Source organism: Macaca fascicularis, chromosome 8 (genome assembly GCF_037993035.2).
Source record: "Macaca fascicularis isolate 582-1 chromosome 8, T2T-MFA8v1.1".
NCBI classification, from domain to species: domain Eukaryota; kingdom Metazoa; phylum Chordata; class Mammalia; order Primates; family Cercopithecidae; genus Macaca; species Macaca fascicularis.
Genome location: NC_088382.1, coordinates 149473506 through 149489961, shown reverse-complemented (window position 1 = coordinate 149489961; position 16456 = coordinate 149473506). Strand labels below are relative to the sequence as shown.

At 52.3% G+C, this 16456-nt stretch overlaps 1 protein-coding gene across 2 annotated transcripts in view; it reads left to right on the top strand.

Annotated features, from left to right (window-relative positions):
• Positions 1-16456, top strand: part of TRAPPC9 (trafficking protein particle complex subunit 9) — a 726907-nt gene that overhangs the window by 573147 nt on the left and 137304 nt on the right. For both annotated transcript variants that reach the window (XM_045399285.2, XM_065519669.1), the window contains one exon: positions 5916-6006. In XM_045399285.2, coding sequence (XP_045255220.1) covers positions 5916-6006 — 91 coding nt within the window. The remainder of the gene's footprint in view (positions 1-5915; positions 6007-16456) is intronic.

Genomic DNA, 16456 nt, shown 5'->3' with positions numbered 1-16456 from the left:
GGTCCTGGTGTAAGCCATTGTGATGTCCCTTGGGTACTACATGGGGAGGGAGGGCCCCACGCTGGGGTGGGGGCCAGAGCAGCACAGCAGTGCAGGAGACTTCCCCGGCCGGGAAGGAGCAGGGCCCCCAAGCTTCTTAGCAGCCTTGCCTTTGTGCGGGGCTCAGGGGGCTGCGCCGCATGTGCTTGTGGCGGCCTGTATATGGATATGTGGCCATTCACACTGGCGTGCACGCACATATTCACACAGAAACATGACATTGGGGCCTGGTATTGTTGCCCAGTTTCTGTAACTTGGAGGCCGTTGGCAGTGGCTGAGAATGCAGCCTCTGGGGTCAGAGTGGGCTGCTGTGTGGCATGTGGCCTTGGCCAGGTTCTTGACCTTTTTGTGCCTCTCTTTCCTTCTCTGCAAATTAGATAATGCCTACCTTGTAATGCCATGATGAACGTTATATCACTGAGCACGTGTAAGCTGCTAGAGCGGTCCCTGCCTGCAGCACGCACCCTGGAGATGGGAGCTCTTGGCTGTTGGTCTGCCCACCCCCACAAGTGTGCAGATCCATGGGGTTATGGTGGGCTCTGCAGTTTTTGCCTGCCCTCTAAAAAGCCCTTGAACCCCGAGTTTGATGATGCCTCATGCATTCAGGGAGCCCCAGGAGGGAGCAGGGCGCAGCCAGTCCCACCTGGCCTGTGGCCACCAGACTAGGAGCTCCAGGAGGGTGCAGCATGTGCCGCTGAGCTGGGTTCAGGGCCCTGCATCCAGCACAAGGCCCAGCCTGAGTGTATGAGCACGTGCATGGGGAAGCATAGGCATGGGAACCACACAGCCCTGGGATCACATCCTAGCTCCAGCCCTCACCCAGTAAGACTGCAGGGAGGGTGAAGTACAGGCCCCTGAACTGAGAACCTGCCCCCTCACCACTGGCCAGGTGTCCCTAGGCCTCTCCGACGTGCCAGGCACATGCTGTGCTTCCTCCTCTTCCTTCAGAAAAGTTCTTTAATCTTGGCTGATGCGATTCCCTTACTTTCACATTCCTCACCTTGACGAGTAATTTAATATGGTGCCTTGAGCATTAAAATGGGGATATTCAAATCTGTGGGTTCAAAGGAAGAAAAACAATTCACTCATTATCCATGAAAATGAAACCCTGCAATGCCCTGCTCAAAAAGACACAGACCTTCCCAGCCAATTAGCTCTTAATACTAAGCAACTCCTCTTAAGAAAATAAAATTTCTGGGAAACTGAGCGTGGGTTGCCATTTACTCAGGAACTTGGCTGTGGGCGGGGTAGGGGAATGGAGACCCCTTCGCCTCAGCCGTAGTGAAAGCAGGTGGCCTAACCACTGAGCTGAATAGTGGCCCCTTCTCGAGAGCCAGCACTCAGGCACAGACAGCCAGATATTTTCTAACCTCACTTGGGGCCTGAATCGCCTGAACTAGGTGCTGGGTTACGAGAACAAATGTTTCCAGGAGTGCTCAGTCCCTCAGGGAGACAAGCCTTCGCCTTCCCTTATTTGAAAACTGAGAAAACAGACCCGGAAGGGGCCCCTCACAATGGCCTTTGACCCCTCGTCGCCCAGCCAGGCCAGCCCTCGCTCCACCTGTGAGCCTGCCACATATCTGGATCCTAAGGCCCTCCCAGGAGACGTCTGGGAACCTGGTTTCACCACGAGTCTGGGAGTGGACTGCCCTGGGCAGGCGGACATGGTGTCCTTGGGCCCGGCTGTTTCTCCTGAGAAGGGTGCAGTGGAAGGGAGCAAGCTCAACCTCTACAGACGTCCCTGGGCCTGGAACAGGGCACCTCCTTAGCCCTGATGGGGTGCTCTGAATGGACAGCCCTAATGCCCAGATGCCCATAGGGCCTGACCTCCCTGTTTTGACTTAGGGCTTGGAAAGGGACCACGCAGCTCATGCCTAAGGTCCCAAACACCCTGGACATCCAAAGCACCCACTGGGTTCCACCTATGCTGTCTTCTTGAGGGAGAGACGGATTTGCTTTTGCAAAAAGATAAGGGAGCTGCAGGGCACTGCCTCCTTGAGGGGTGCCTCGCTGCTGCTGGCGCTCAAAATAGGCCTGGGGCTGCGGCCTCCATCCTCATCGTGGGAGATGCAAGAAGGCAGGACCCCAATCCCCAGTTGTTGCTTCCTGTGCCTACTGCCCGAGAAGGGGCACCCCTCGCAGAGATGCAGCCTGACTGCCGAGGGAGAAAATGGCCATTGATGCAACATGAATGAACACACGGGGCGGCTGCATGCTTGACTGGGGGAAGCTGCCTGCAAAGTTGCTTAGGAAGGATGAGGGGGCCGCAGGGGGGCCGTCCTTGTCAAGAGCTTCCCGAGCTCCCGCCATGGCCGTCTTCTCAAATGCCCCTACCCTGTGAGATTTCTCAGTTCTCTGTCCCTGATTATGGCTTCCTCCGGGCTTCCTTAGCGTCGCTCTGCTTCCTAATTATAGCCTCCCTCCTAGGTCGGCATTTTAAGAAAATGTGCTGTCTTAACTATGCTTCAGTGTACAGCTCAGGAGTGTTAAATATTTTCAAATTATCATGCAGCCATTACCACCATCTGCTTCCAGAACTTTCTCACCTTCCCAAACTGAAACTGGGCACCCATGAAATGCTCCCTGCCATTCCTTGCCTCCCTGCCCCCGGTGCCCACCATCCATTCTGTCTCTGGATCTGACCACTGTGGGTGCCTCAGGTCGGTGGAATCATAAGTGTTCGTCCTGTTGTACCTGGCTTGTTCCCTTTGGCATCATGTCCTCAAGGTTCATCCATGTTGTAGCACGTTTTCAAAATTTCCTTTTCTTTAAAGGCTGAATAACATTCCGTTCTGCAGATAGATCACATTTTGTTGATTGGTTCCTCTATTGGCGGACTTTTGGCTGCTTCCACCCTTTGGCTATTGTGAATATCACTGCAGCGAACATGGGTTTGCAAACATCTGCCTGAGTCCCTGCTTTCAGTTCTTTGGGTATAAACCCAGAAGTGTGATTGCTGGAGGTCACCGTGTTCTGAAGGGCCGTCTGTTGGGTCACAGTCAGCTCCATAACCCCAAACCCTAGCTCAGGTAGCTACCTGTTAACTATTGAATGAATGAGGATTGTCACAGGTCAAAAGAAGATAATTAAAAGTTCATTGCAGAGTATTTATCAGTAGCCATATCAATTCAACAGACATGGGCCGTGTGTGTAATGAGATGGAGAAAATTTCGTTTGGAGAATTCTTCTAAGGAGGGAATTATCTGTGCAGGAAACACTTTGATAAATTGCTTGCGGGAGAGTGAGATCCCCAAGGGAGTTGGAGGCAGCAGAAATGATGACTGAATTCCTGGGGCAAGGAGAGAAGTTTCTGCATCTCCTCTGAGATGGAGGAGGAACAGGAGAGAGGAGAAGAATGGGGATGAGGCTGATGCTAACGGTAGGCGACACTTACTTAATGCTACCCACAGGCCAGGAGTATGATTCTGGGCACTCCTCGTGGCGGCCCTGTGAAGTTAGCACTGCTAGCATGCTCGTCTTACAGATGAAGAAAGTGAGGCCAGGGACTTTAAGTAAATTAACCAAAGCTCATCAGTGGCAGTGCCAGGATTCAAAGTTGGGCTGAGTCTCCAGAACCTGCCCTTTTGGGCACCAAGCTCCACGAAGAGAAAAGAGGGAGCAGAGCCAGTGAGAGCAGGAGCTGTTTACTCAGGGCCGGGGCAGCTCTGCCGGCCTCAGAGCTTCAGCCACAGCTCCCAAGCCCTCAGATTCTCTACTGAGGGAAGACGGGATGAGTTAGACATTTGGGTTGCTGTGGAATGAAGCAAGCAGCATGTGTGGACTGGGGCCAGGAGCAAGAAGACCCTGAGCAGTGAAGCCTGAGAATGTGCAGAAGCCGTCAGCAGGCCCCGGGCGTCAGGTGCAGGAAGGTTTGCTGAGTGTCACAGCCACTGCGCTGTGCTGTGTGTGGAGGGGCTGCAGGCTGTGCTGCTGAATGAGGCGTGGCACCTGCACTTCCACCTGGGATGTTTGCTCATTTGGTGTTCATTTATTCATCAGGCAATATACTTTGAGCAACTGCAGTGAACCAAACTCTGTTCTAGGCCCTAAGACCAGGTCTCTGCCTTCATGGAGCTCACAGGCTAGGGCTGAAGCCAAGAAACAGGAAGATGACCACGTCTAGCGCAGGTTGTCAGGGGATGCATGCACGCCTTCTGGAGGGTTCCTGTAGAAGCAAGGTCAGGTTGAGACATAACATCAGGAAGGAGAAGAGGGCAGGGAAAGACATCCCAGGCAGAATGCACAGAATGTGGGAGGGGAGGCTTGGAATTCAGAGAGAGCACACAGTATTTGGGGAGAATTGAAAGAAGTCCACAATAGCTAAAATAGGGCCGGGCGCTGTGGCTCATGCTTGTAATCCCAACACTTTGGGAAATGGGCAGATCACTTGAGGTCAGGAGTCTGAGACCAGCCTGGGTGAACATGGTAAAACCCCATCTCTACTAAAAATATACAAAAATTAGCTGGGCGTGGTGGCGGGTGCCTGTAATCCCAGCTACTTGAGAGGCTGAGGCAGGAGAATCACTTGAGCCTGGGAGGGGGAGGTTGTAGTGAGCCGAGATTGTGCCACAGCACTCAAGCCTGGGTGACGGAGTGAGATTCTATCTGCAAAAATAAATAAATAAATAAATAAAATAAAATAGGACACAGGAGTGGGCAGGGGTTCCTGAGCCCCCAGGCCAGCATGTTGCTGACCTTAGCCTGTACTGCTGCTGGTGGCTGTGGTGCTGTGGCCAGCTGGCTCTCTTGGGCAGCCTTCTTGTCTGGACAGCCCTCTCTGGCTAGTGCATTGGACCATTGATGAGGGGGATGTGCCCGCTCTGCTCAGCACCTCTGAGCCCGACTCCCCCACCAGCCAGCAGGAGAGACCCAGGGGCCTCCGTTTCGTCCTGCTGTCTCTCGCTTGCAATGCTTAGCCTCTGCTCCATTCTACCTCAAACTGCAGGAGCTTTGTTCTCACAGGACTGTCCCCAGGGTTGGCCATTGCAAGTCTTAGGTTTCATGTTGCTGCCTTCACCAGAATGTGAACCTCTCAACTTCAGGGTGCGTGGCCCGCCCTTCCTTCATCCTCAAGGCCATGCCACCCACTGTGCATGGCGTGCTTCAGATGAACTGGATGTGTTTGTTGAATGGAATTAACATGAAAGGAAGAAGGAAGGTGGGGTGTTTTTTCCACTTTTGCAATCACTAGAGAATGTCAGAAACTAAAAATTTACCCTTTTATTGCAACTTAAATATGGTGGCTTTAACTTATGTAGGAAAAGGGAAACAGGTTTACAGATCTGTTTTGCGAATCACATTGGCTGTTTAATACTAGCGCAAGGGAGGTTTCTGTTTTCTACATTTTTAGACCTAATTACTTCATCCACTGATACTTGCTGAGAGACTTTATGGCTTCCTCGATTATGAGCTCTCTTAAGTGAGCTCGTTCTTAATAATATGTGTAGTTACATCAAGACGGATAGACGTGAAACCAGCATGAAACTGACGTGCGTCAAGGAACTCACGAGTTGTATTGAACAGTGAACCAGTTTGCATGTTTTATTAAGGAAAAATAACCTTCCATTTCTCTTTATTTTCCCCAGCAAGAATAGTTATTGGATTAAAATTATCCCAGTGGATTTCCCTTTCTTACATAATAGTAGTTTAATTTACTAGATTTGAGGGGTAGAAGGAGAAGCACTTGCTGTTGTATATGCCCCTAATATCCACATACCCAGGGTGATGTCATAGTGGTTGGTTAGACAGTCCCTTCAGAAGAGGGGAGACATCTGCTCTAGGAGGTTTCCCATCTGAGGGTCTCTGTCTAGAGACTTCTAGATATTCTCCTGTCTCTGGGCTCAGCAGGAGCTGCGTTTTCCTTGACCAAGACTCACCCGTCCCTGAAGCGCAGCGGCGAGGCGAGTGTGGAAGGACTCCTGAACCAGCTTGTCCTGGAGCACCTGCAGCTGGCGCCTCTGCAGTGGGGTGAGTACCCGCCAGCCGCCCATTGATTCTGGGTGGATGTGCTCCTTTTCTCCAAATGCACAAACAAGGTCTTGGGGGGTGTGGCCGGGCACCCCAGATGTGGGTGGGTGCTGAAGGTCATCACGGGAAACCTTGGGGGAAAAAGACGGGCTCCCCATGCTGCGCCGGCACCTCTGCGTGGGGGCATCTTTGTTCACCTGGGCGGGCAGCTCGGCACTCAGGTGACAGTGCAGACATGAGAAGGGCTCAGTGCCCGTCAAAACAGGTGCAGCAGGCGGATCTCGGCCTCCGTCTTGACTTGCACTTGCTGTAGAGTGGGCTGCCTTCTGAAATGGCAGTTGACTGTGTCTGGCTGAGCGTGTGCTCTGCAACTGTTTCCAGAACTGAGAGTGGCTTGGGATGGCAGAAGAGAACAGGGTGTGGTGAACCCCTTGTTTTCACCCCACTCACCACGACGATGTGTGGACAGCTTTTCATGCTGTTTGTGCGGAAAAGTGTTTGTTTTGTAAATGCCTCAACTCAATGTTGTGTTCAACCCCAAGAGAACTCCATTACTGGACACTTAGCACAGTTTATTTGACGGCTTCTTCTTGTTGCACCTGGGAACTTCCACCCTACACTGTGCCTTTCTAAATTGAACTCAAAAATATTTTGCTGAGAAACGAGCTTAGTATTTCTATTGAAGTGAGAATCTTTATTCTCTGGAAATTATTTAATCAGCTCATCTATTTTGGATCTGCTGCAGACAGTCAGTTGTAAGCATATATATCCCCTTTCTTCCTCTTCTTTACCCAAGAGGTCATTGTGAATGAGTAACTCCTCTTTGATCCAGGATCCAGTTCATTAATAAGCTTGTTCTGCCCCTTTCATGGGCTAGAGACACATGGAAATGATTCCAGTGGCATGAGGAGAAAGCAAGCCTTTCTCCTTGCACTCCACCAGCCCCCTTCAGCCTGGAGACCCCCTCGTCCCGCCCGCAGACCCCCTGGTCCTGCAGAGGCTGCCTCCTGGCCCCTCATAGGTGAACGCTGTTGGGACCAGGTGGGCACCGTCGTGGCGGCTGTGGGTTTGCATTTTACACTCGGGCCCCTTCTGTGGACTCTTCCTCCTCTCTGAGCCTGCCTGAGTGGCAGGAAGGAAAGGCCTGGTGTTCCTGCAGAGGGTTTCACTGTTTGGTTCTCTGGAGGCTTCCCTGTAGCCCAGCCACTTTTCTAGGTGGAAATGTCCTATCTGTCTCCTGATGACCTGGGCACAGTCAGCTGTGTCGCTGGACTCAGACAGCTGAGCCAGGGAAGACACCTGGGTCCCCCTGGCTGTGGGGTGGGGTCAAACCCAGGGGGACTAGCTATATTTTATCTATTACCGAAGGAGATTCCACCAGGCAGCTATGCAGGACTTTCATGGGGCAAGTGAGCGAAGGGAGGGCCACAGGCAGAACAGGGTGCCAAGAGCAGAGAGCAGAGTGACCTGGGGTGGGGAGGTAGACAGCAGGTGGGCTCCTCCCTTCTGTCTTAGGGTCGGCAGCCCTAACCCCAGGTAAGGGTTTTTGAGATGGCTTGGGGGCCTTTGTTTGGTTGGATGACCAGCGGGGCACCTAGGAGCAGAGCCCTGGGGGAGAAGTTCTGATGGTACAAGGCTGAACGGGGAGAAGTCCCTGCAGTCTGGAAACGATGCCCTTCCCAGGGCACGGACTGCCCTTGGCACTGTTCTAGGTAGGCCCTAAGGGTAAGGAGGGTTCTAGAATTGGAGCGGCACAGGACAGAGAAAAGGGAAGGACCTCAGACTGCTGAGCATCTCCTGTCCCGGGCATTTTGCATAAGAGCTGCCATGCACTACTTGCCACAGTCCTATGAGTGAGGTTTTCTCCATCATTTACAAACAGGGAGACTGAGGCTCAGAGACTGGCACTTGCCCCAGGGGCTCCAGAGTGAACAGAGCTGGGAGCACTGCGTTACGGGCCACTAGGTCTCCACCAACCAGGGATGAACCGGTCCTGCCTGAATACTGGTGGGGCGGCTGGAAGAAGCCCGGGCAATTTGGGAATTTCAGATGAAGAAAAGCTTTAGTCCTTAATGATCATAAAGGTCCTTTCTGTTCATTTTGGCCTCTCCCCTGGGTGTACTAAGAACACCCTTTAAAAATTGACAATAGTGGGGAAATCAGAGAGAACAGTGGACAATTAGAGCCAAGACTAGGAAGTTGGTTTGGCCCCGGGATGCCTCTCAGCACAGAACAGCCTGGAAGCTGCACATGCCTGTGTGGGCAGAGGTGCCTGCCGGGAGGCGTGAAGGCTCTGGGTCGGGCTCAGCCCCCTGCTGCGTTACATGCTGCTTCCATTTCTTGCCCTAATTTTCTTCCCCTTTTTGTACTAGTTCGTTTTCTGTTCCTTATAGCAGAATACCTGAAACTGGGTAATTTATAAAGAAATGTATTTCTTATAGAGGCTGCAAAGTCCCAGGTCAAGGAGCTATGTCTGATGAGGGCCTTCTTGCTGCCGGGGACTCTGCAGAGTGCCCAGGTGGTGCTGGGCATCACATGGCAAGGGAGCTGAGCGTGCTCATGTGCTAGCTCGGATCCCTCTTCCTCTTCTTATAAAGTTACCATTTTCATGCCCATGAGAACCCAGTCATCCATCAGCACATTAATCCTTGAAAGGATTAATCCATTCATGAGGGCAGAGCCCTCATGACCCAGTCACCAATTAAAGGCTCCAGCTCCCAACACTGCCACACTGGGGATTAAGTTTCGACATGAGTTTTGGAGGAGACATTCAATCTGTAGCACCCTTTTTTCATAGGGAGGCTCAGGGAGTTCTTTTGGAAATGTAGTTCGGTTCCATGGCCTCTCAGAATCAGGCAGCCCTGGACTCAGGTCCCAGCTCTATCATGCGTTAGCTATGTGACCTTCGACGCATCACTTTACCTCTTGGAGCCTGAGTTTCTTCTTTATGGAACGGGGTGGTGTCTGCTACACAAGTTGCTCCAGGGATTACATGAGATGGTGTCTATCACGTGCTCAGTGCAGCCCCTGCCTCCGTGCACTATTGTTTCCAGACCCGCATCTGTCTCCTCGTCACCCTCCTACCGCCTGTGCTGACTCCCTTTCCCCATAGGTATCGTGGGCCAGCGGTGGGACCAGGCCTGCGCAGATGCCTACTGGGCCCCCACAGCCGGGCTCAGTGCAGGGTGAGAGGTGACATTTCATTGACGTTGTTGACCTTGTTTCACTGCAGCCTCTGGGGAAACAGGTAGGGGGACGGGGTGAGAGAGAAGAGCCGTGGTTTTCACTGCACTCTTGTCTGAAAGCAAAGACCTTTCATGGTGCTTCAGTCCCCTCTGTGGTGTAGTAGAGGCTTTTGGTGGAGCCAGGGGACCTGGATGTATGTTTCGGTCCTGCTACGTGCTGCATCAGGGATGCCCCCTGAGCCTCCATTTCCCCATCTCAGGGCGGCATGGACCTCTCCCATGGCGACCTCACATATTGCTCTGAGGCTCAGAATCAAAGTGAAATGACATTTGTAAATGTGTCTGGCACACCATAAATCCCTACCGCCTGCAAAGCAAAGATTTATTATAATCACTTCTGTTTTAAAAGCTACAGTCTTTTATGCGATATTTCTGTTATTCCTGGAAGATCAGCCCAGTTCCAGGAGCCATATACCCGAGCCCTGGTGTGAAAACTCACAAGGGGCTCTCCGTGAATCTGTGGCATTCATCCTCAACACCCCCTTGCCCACCCCAGGGACTGGGCAGCACGTGGACCCCCTTCCTGGCATCCATGCATGGTGGGGCCGCCTCCAGACAGAGGCCCAGGCAGGCGCTCTTCAGTCTGGGGGACAGCAAGGAGAGGGGTGAGGCCCTGCGGTGTGGAGTGTGGCCCATGGCATTAAGAGGTGGTTACATGTTTTTCTTGCTTTCAGTAAATCGGAATTGGCCCAGGACCTGCCGTCCTTTACTGTCTCTTCTTGGAGAATTTGAGAAGGTGGTTTTGAGGTCTCGTTTGCATGGCATAGAAAGATGGTTAGCAGTTGGGAGGCCACCTCTTTGTCTCATAACTAAAGAAGGGTGGGCTTGCCTTTGTTAGGGTAGTGGTTTGAGACGCAGCACTTCGGACATCTGAGGACAGTCGCCAGATGTGGCTGAGTGACTTCATCATGAGGCCAGAGCAGGTCTATTTGCTAGTTTGGAGGACATAATAATTCCCGCTTCACCAGGTGGTTAGGCAGCTCAGGTGGTATAGAGGGTGGATGGGAGGTGGGGGTGCTTACCACATGTGATGCTCTGTACATGAGTGTTGAGTGAACCAATTGGCAGTCAGATCTATTTTTGTTAAATTATTAAGGTTCGAACAGAAAACACACCTGGATCTAAAGGAATTTTGGTTCCCTAAAAAGGCTAATAAAAATGAAGTTCAACTTGTCTTAATATATTCTATCAGGCGAAAGAAACAAATTCCCCAGGGAGGGATAGTCAGCTGCTGCCACACCTGGAGTGAGCCTGTGGACAATCTGCCCTGCCAGAGGCCACCAGGAGGAACCTCGGGAGGGAAGGAGGCTGCTTCTGCAGCACCAGGTCGTTTCTTCCCCAGGCTTGCTTTTTCTGTTTGGTAATTGGTAGTGTTTGGGTTGTCGTGGGCACAGAGGCATGTTGGCAAATAATGTGAATATTAATCCCTTTATCCTGGAGGAAATGCATGGCTTTTAAAAAACAGTGCTAAGATCTGCAAGGCATTTCTGCCTTCAGGAGGTGAGCCTGTCCCTGTGGGAGCCCTGACAGCGAGCAACCCAGCCGTGCGCTTTCAGTTGCCGGCGGCACCTGCCAAGGCCAGGGCCTAGCACGACAGTGTGGAACCATTTCCAGAAACGGGGCATGATATTTTCCTGTTTGCAGTGTCACAGTTTATCTCACTATTATCATATCTGGCTGTTTCCAGTGAACATGTTAATACGTGTAAATTTTGGTTCGATTTTCTGACTAGACAAGTTTTCTAGTTAGGCGTTACTCCTAGGTCGAAGGCTATGAACCTTTTGAGGGATCTTGAGATGTTTATTCATCACGTGGGCATGTGACTCTGAATCGTGATGTGGACGTTGTTGGAACTTGGATTTCCAAGGTGATCTTCCGAGGGGACACAGGACACTCAGGCTTCCCGTGTGAGGAGGGTGGGGAATGCAGGGATGGTCTGGGTTGGGTCAAGTCCTTAAACCTTAAACGGGACCCCAGCACATTCTTGAGACTTTGCAAGTCACAGGGCATAGGAGCTGAACTGGGCAGCAGGGGTCATGGTGACTCCAGCCCCCTCCCCAATGCTACAGCTGGATCTGTGAGCCCCAGTGGGGCAAGGGTCTTGCCATGGCCACCAGGGCATCCATTTCCACTCCTACTGCATTCCACCACTTAAGAGGCCCTTGGCATCTTTGCTTTGCTTGGGAACCATGGCTATGCCGGCCGCCTGCACACCTGGGTTGGTCTCTGACTGCAGCAAGATCACGGTGGAAGCCTGCGGGGACCTTGTCAGCTGAGTTGAATGGCATCTCTTCCCAGAGCAGCCGTGTGGGGGTTTCCATTTCTGAGCAGAGTCTCCTCTTTGAGCATTGTTTGGGATCACACATTTATATGTCTGTGTATATGCAAAGAGAGGGAGAACAGGCACCTCGCCCTGTGACTCATAGTTCAGGCCCTTGGGATGTGGAGGAACAAGCAGACGCAGACCCCATGGAATGATCTTGGCTTCGAATCCCACAGACCTGCTTCTGGTCTCAAGTTTGCTGTGTTTTGCCAAGTTGGCCGAGTGCCCTGAGCAGTCACTTATGCTCTGAGCTCTGGTTCTCTGTGAAGCACTGTGACTCAGCCACCATGCAGGGATGCCGGCAGAGTGAAACAAGCTAATACAAATAATTCCTTGCCATATAACCAGTGCTCACAAATCGAGCATTGAAAATCTCCCTGGTTTCTTTCTCTGTCTTTCTCTCTCCTCATTCCCTTGAGGAACTCCAGGCTAGGAGAGGAGGTGCCTGGTGTAGGACAGCAGCGCCAACACAGGGGCCTGGGGAGAGCCTGCAGGGGCCAGAGCAGCCTGATCCTGCAGACAGAGGGCATTTGGGAGGAGGGGAGATGGCTCTGAAGGGAAGGGGCTGGGATGGTGTTGTGGAGGAGGGAGCTCTCAGTTGGGTTGGAGGGATGGGTGATTGGGTTGAGTTTACCAGTGTTTACCATCTGGACAGGGACAGTTGGAGAGTTCAGACCTTGGCTAGCCAGCCACAGCGTGGCAGTGCATGAGAAAAGGGTGAGGTTTGTCTGCCCCTCACTCTGACTGCATCCTGCGCCCGTCTTCAGGCCCACTGGGGGCAGGTGTGGTGCGGGATCCGCATCCCAGGACACAGCCCAGGCAGCTCCCCTCCAGTCCTGCACAGTGGAATCCAGGTCTCAGACTCACCCACTCCTCACCCCCAGCCAGGGCTTTGGGGCTGCCACGTTCCCTGCATCCCACCCCCCATGACCTGGGCTCCCCTCACCATTCTTCCAGAGTCCCCTCCAACGACAAACTGAGGCTGCAGCTCCCTAGAAGCCCCCATGGCCTGAGGGAGTTTCTATCACACCCGTAGGCCGCCATGCCAGGCCGGGCCCTCGTTCCCTGGCAGACCCAGTATCCCCCGCTTTGGCCTGGCCTGACTGATTCTTTCTCTGACTTAGAGCAGGCTCACTAATTCAATTCAAAAAGGAAAAACGTTCTTCTTTAGTTTTTGACTTTTTGAATTTGTATATAGTTTTGAGACAGGCTCCTGCTTATTGCCCAGGCTGGAATGCAGTGGTGCAGTCATAGCTCACCGCATCCTTGACCTCCTGGGCTCAGCGATCCTCCCGCTTCGACCACACCCAACTAATTTTTGTATTTGTTATTCGTATTTGTTAATTTTTGTAGAGATGGAGTCTCCCTATGTTGCCCAGGCTGGTCTTGAACTCCTGGCCTCAAGCGATCCTTCTGCTTTGGCCTCTCAAAGTGCTGGGAGTTCAGGTGCGAGCTAACAGGCCCAGCCTCTAATTTCAAAGCAACTGTTTCACAGTACAGGTCACCTGCTGGGCCAGGCATGAGGTCTTTATGTTGTTATTTCCGAGCTCTCCACAGCCCTGAAGGCTGAGGTTCTCCCGTATAGAGGAGGAACTTGAACTCAGCGCAGCTGGTCTCCTCCAGCACTGCACAGGTGGGAGGGAACATCCCCAGGTTCAAATATGAGTTCCTGCCCCCAGAATCTGAACCTCCCACCAGAATCTGAACCTCCCACCAGAATCTGAACCTCCCACCAGAATCTGAACCTCCCACCAGAATCTGAACCTCCCACTGGATCACTTCATGAAAGGAATATATCCTCATGGTAGAAGATGAGAGAAAATCAGAAAACATAGATAAAAAATAGCCTTTCTCTATCCCCAAAACAACCTCTAATTCATTTTTGTGCATTCCCAAGTCTTTTTGCTACTTTCCAATTCTAATTTTGTCCATAGGGATGATCATACTGTATTTATACTTCTGTGTCCCTTTTTATGCTTGACAAAAGTATAAGCATTTCCCATGTTATAAACATGTCTCACACATATTGTTAAGGGCTGAACTATATTTTATCAAATGAATACAAGATAATTTAATACTTGTTCTATTGTTGAACATTTAGATTGCTTCAAAACATTTGCTATTATAAAAGTTATATGTAGTGGTTTTTTCGTAGAGCCTTTTCTGTGTTTTGGGGCGATTCCCTCAGCGTGGATTCTCAGAAGTTATTAATATTTTATGGGATCTTGGCAGAGAGCAAAGCCGTCAACTTTCTTGTGTGATGATGACAGCGGTTGCATGGCTCGGACTGGCATGGAGTCAGCGCTGAGCCGACTGGGGTCTCGGCGCAGCCTCCGCCACATCCTTGTGCTGAGTCTTGACTTCAGCTGGTGGTCAAGTCCTGTGAACTTGGGTTTCCCTCTTTGTAAAGTGGAGATGCTCAGTGGAGGTTTGAGGAAACCCCGGGAGCCCAGCACAGAGCCTGTTCCTCAGGCTCATAGAGGCGGGCGTGCTCTTTAGGGAGCTGTGCTGTGGGTGCTGATGCCAGACTTCGGGCAGTAGGGGACTACTGGAATCTCCCTGCTTCTGGGGCCTGAATCCTGGAGTGAGTGTGTTCCTGCTGCAGAGGGTCTGATGGCAAGGCAGGAGGCAGAGGGCAGGGCTGGGCCAGGAGCAGAGCCATGCTCACAACTGGACCCCGAGTCTGCACATCGGGCTGGAGCTCCCGAGACCCCTCCGTCTCAGTCCATGAACAGTCCTGGAAAGGGTGTGCTGCTCCCATCCTCCAGGTAGGAAGAGCAGGAGGCAGGGCTGGGCCTTTCTGTGCCTGCTGCAGAAACCCAGCGTGCTCCCTGACTGTCTATTTTGAGGACCATCTTCCAGGCGTTTCCATAGAGACCCGGTCATGGTGACTAATGGGGCTAAGCGTTTGCCATGCGGATTTGAGTGTCCCACGACTGTGCCACCCTCCGCCTGCCTCTTCCACTGCTAGCACTTTCCTCTTTATAGCTCTTTGTATTTTCTCAGATGCATCAATGATTGGTCTGTGCTGTCTTTCATAGCCATCCAGTGAATACAGATTAGGTTTTAGCCACATTAAGGAGTGGATATTTTCAGTACACATTCTCCAAATAATCACCAAGCAAATCCCATCATGAGCTCCAGTTCTGGAGCTGTGATGTGAAGGCTGCACATGTGGGAATGAGGGGAACACCAGCCTGGGAGGCAGAGCAGCCACCTGAAGGCTTGTGTACGGGACAGTCCTCTGCCTTATCTCAGGGAGATGTGGTGCTGTCATATTTGGGGAGCATGGCTGAAGGTCCAAACTCTTCATGACTAGGAGAGTACAGCGGACAGCAGATACAAAGGCCTGGAAGAGTGAGGTGGGGATGGACATGGTTTGTGGGGACAAATGACTGCCGTTGATGGAGCCTGGAACCACAGAGAAGATGGGTGGGCTGGTAAGGAGAGGGAGGTGAGGCTGGGGGCCTAAGGTTGCATGGAGGATGTTGATTGATTGATTGATCCATCCATTCATTCAATAAACATCTGTTGATCACTACTCTGCACCAGGCACTGTCCTCAGTGCTGGGCACCCAAAAATAAACTCAGTCCTTGCCTTAGGGCCTCTCTCAGTCTAATGAGGGCTGGGGTTCCAGATCAGTCAGCAGGTTGTTTACACAGATCCTGGTATTTGCCGGCCTCAGAGCTTGTGCAGACGTCCTAGAAGCGGAGGCAAGAGACAGACTAGAGCCTGATCCCCAGCTGCTGCCTTCCCAGGAAGAAGTCCTGGGATTCATGGGGATGTGGCTCAGAACCCGTGGGCCTCCCTGGGGACAGACCACCTGGAGCAGGCTGTGGATCCCCTGGTGTCTGGGTATTGCTGCTTCCATCTGAACAACACCTTCTGCCCTGAACCAGCTCCATTCAGGAGTCTGGAGCCCATGGTGCCAGCAGCCAGAGCTCTGCCTGGTGCCTCTGAGACTGAGCTGCACCCTGGTGCTTTCTGGGGCTTTGCAGAGAGACGTGTCCCTACACTGAGAACGTGCCCTTTCATCAAATTGTGTGACATGGACATTACGTGAGGAGCTTTGTTTATTTCTAATATGAAATGCATGTAGAATGGCTGCTGAGAGTCACTGAATACATTCAGAGCTCAGACTGCCTGGAAAAGGGAGTGAGAAAGCCAGCTCCTACCAGCCAGACAGTAGGATGGCCATACCGATGGTGGCAGTGAGTGCCCCAGGCCACCCTGGCAGCTGGGCTTGCCCGCCGGCCCTCTGCCTCCTTCCCAGGTAGCTTAGCAACAGCACCGGCAGTGGATTTTCCCAGCACAGCCCACATCTCCAAACATCTGCTCCGGGCCAGTGTTAGTCAGTACTTCTGAGGCCTGTGGAGGAGTCCCCGTCCACTGGGGCAAGTGAATTGGGTGGTTTTGGTGACTCTGAGGGCCTGGTCTGCCTGAGTTGAGAGCCACTTCCTGGGGACCATGACGGCTTGTGGCAACTGGCCTGAGGCCCAGTTTGCCCGGCAGTGGGTGTGGGGGACGAAAGCATGCCCCAGTTGGCTTCTCTGGGCATGGGTTGACAAAGAGGATTGTTTGTTTTTCTTTACAAAAGTAGTTACCTTCTTTTTGAAGGGGGGAAAAAGATGAAAGCAATCTATATTCAGAGGAAAAGCCCCAGCTCCTAATCCCCTATTTGGAGAGGCCCCTGCTCACAGGCCCCTGCTGTTCCGTCTGTGGACGTGGCTGCTGCGTTTCAGGCGCGGTCTCCATGATGCTTTCTGCATCCTCGCGGCAACCCTGGAGGAGGTTGCTGTGACATCCCTCATGTGGATGGGAAATGCGGCAGCCCCAGGGTGGCCTCGTCCCATCTGAACCCGGGCAGTCTGGATGCAGGGC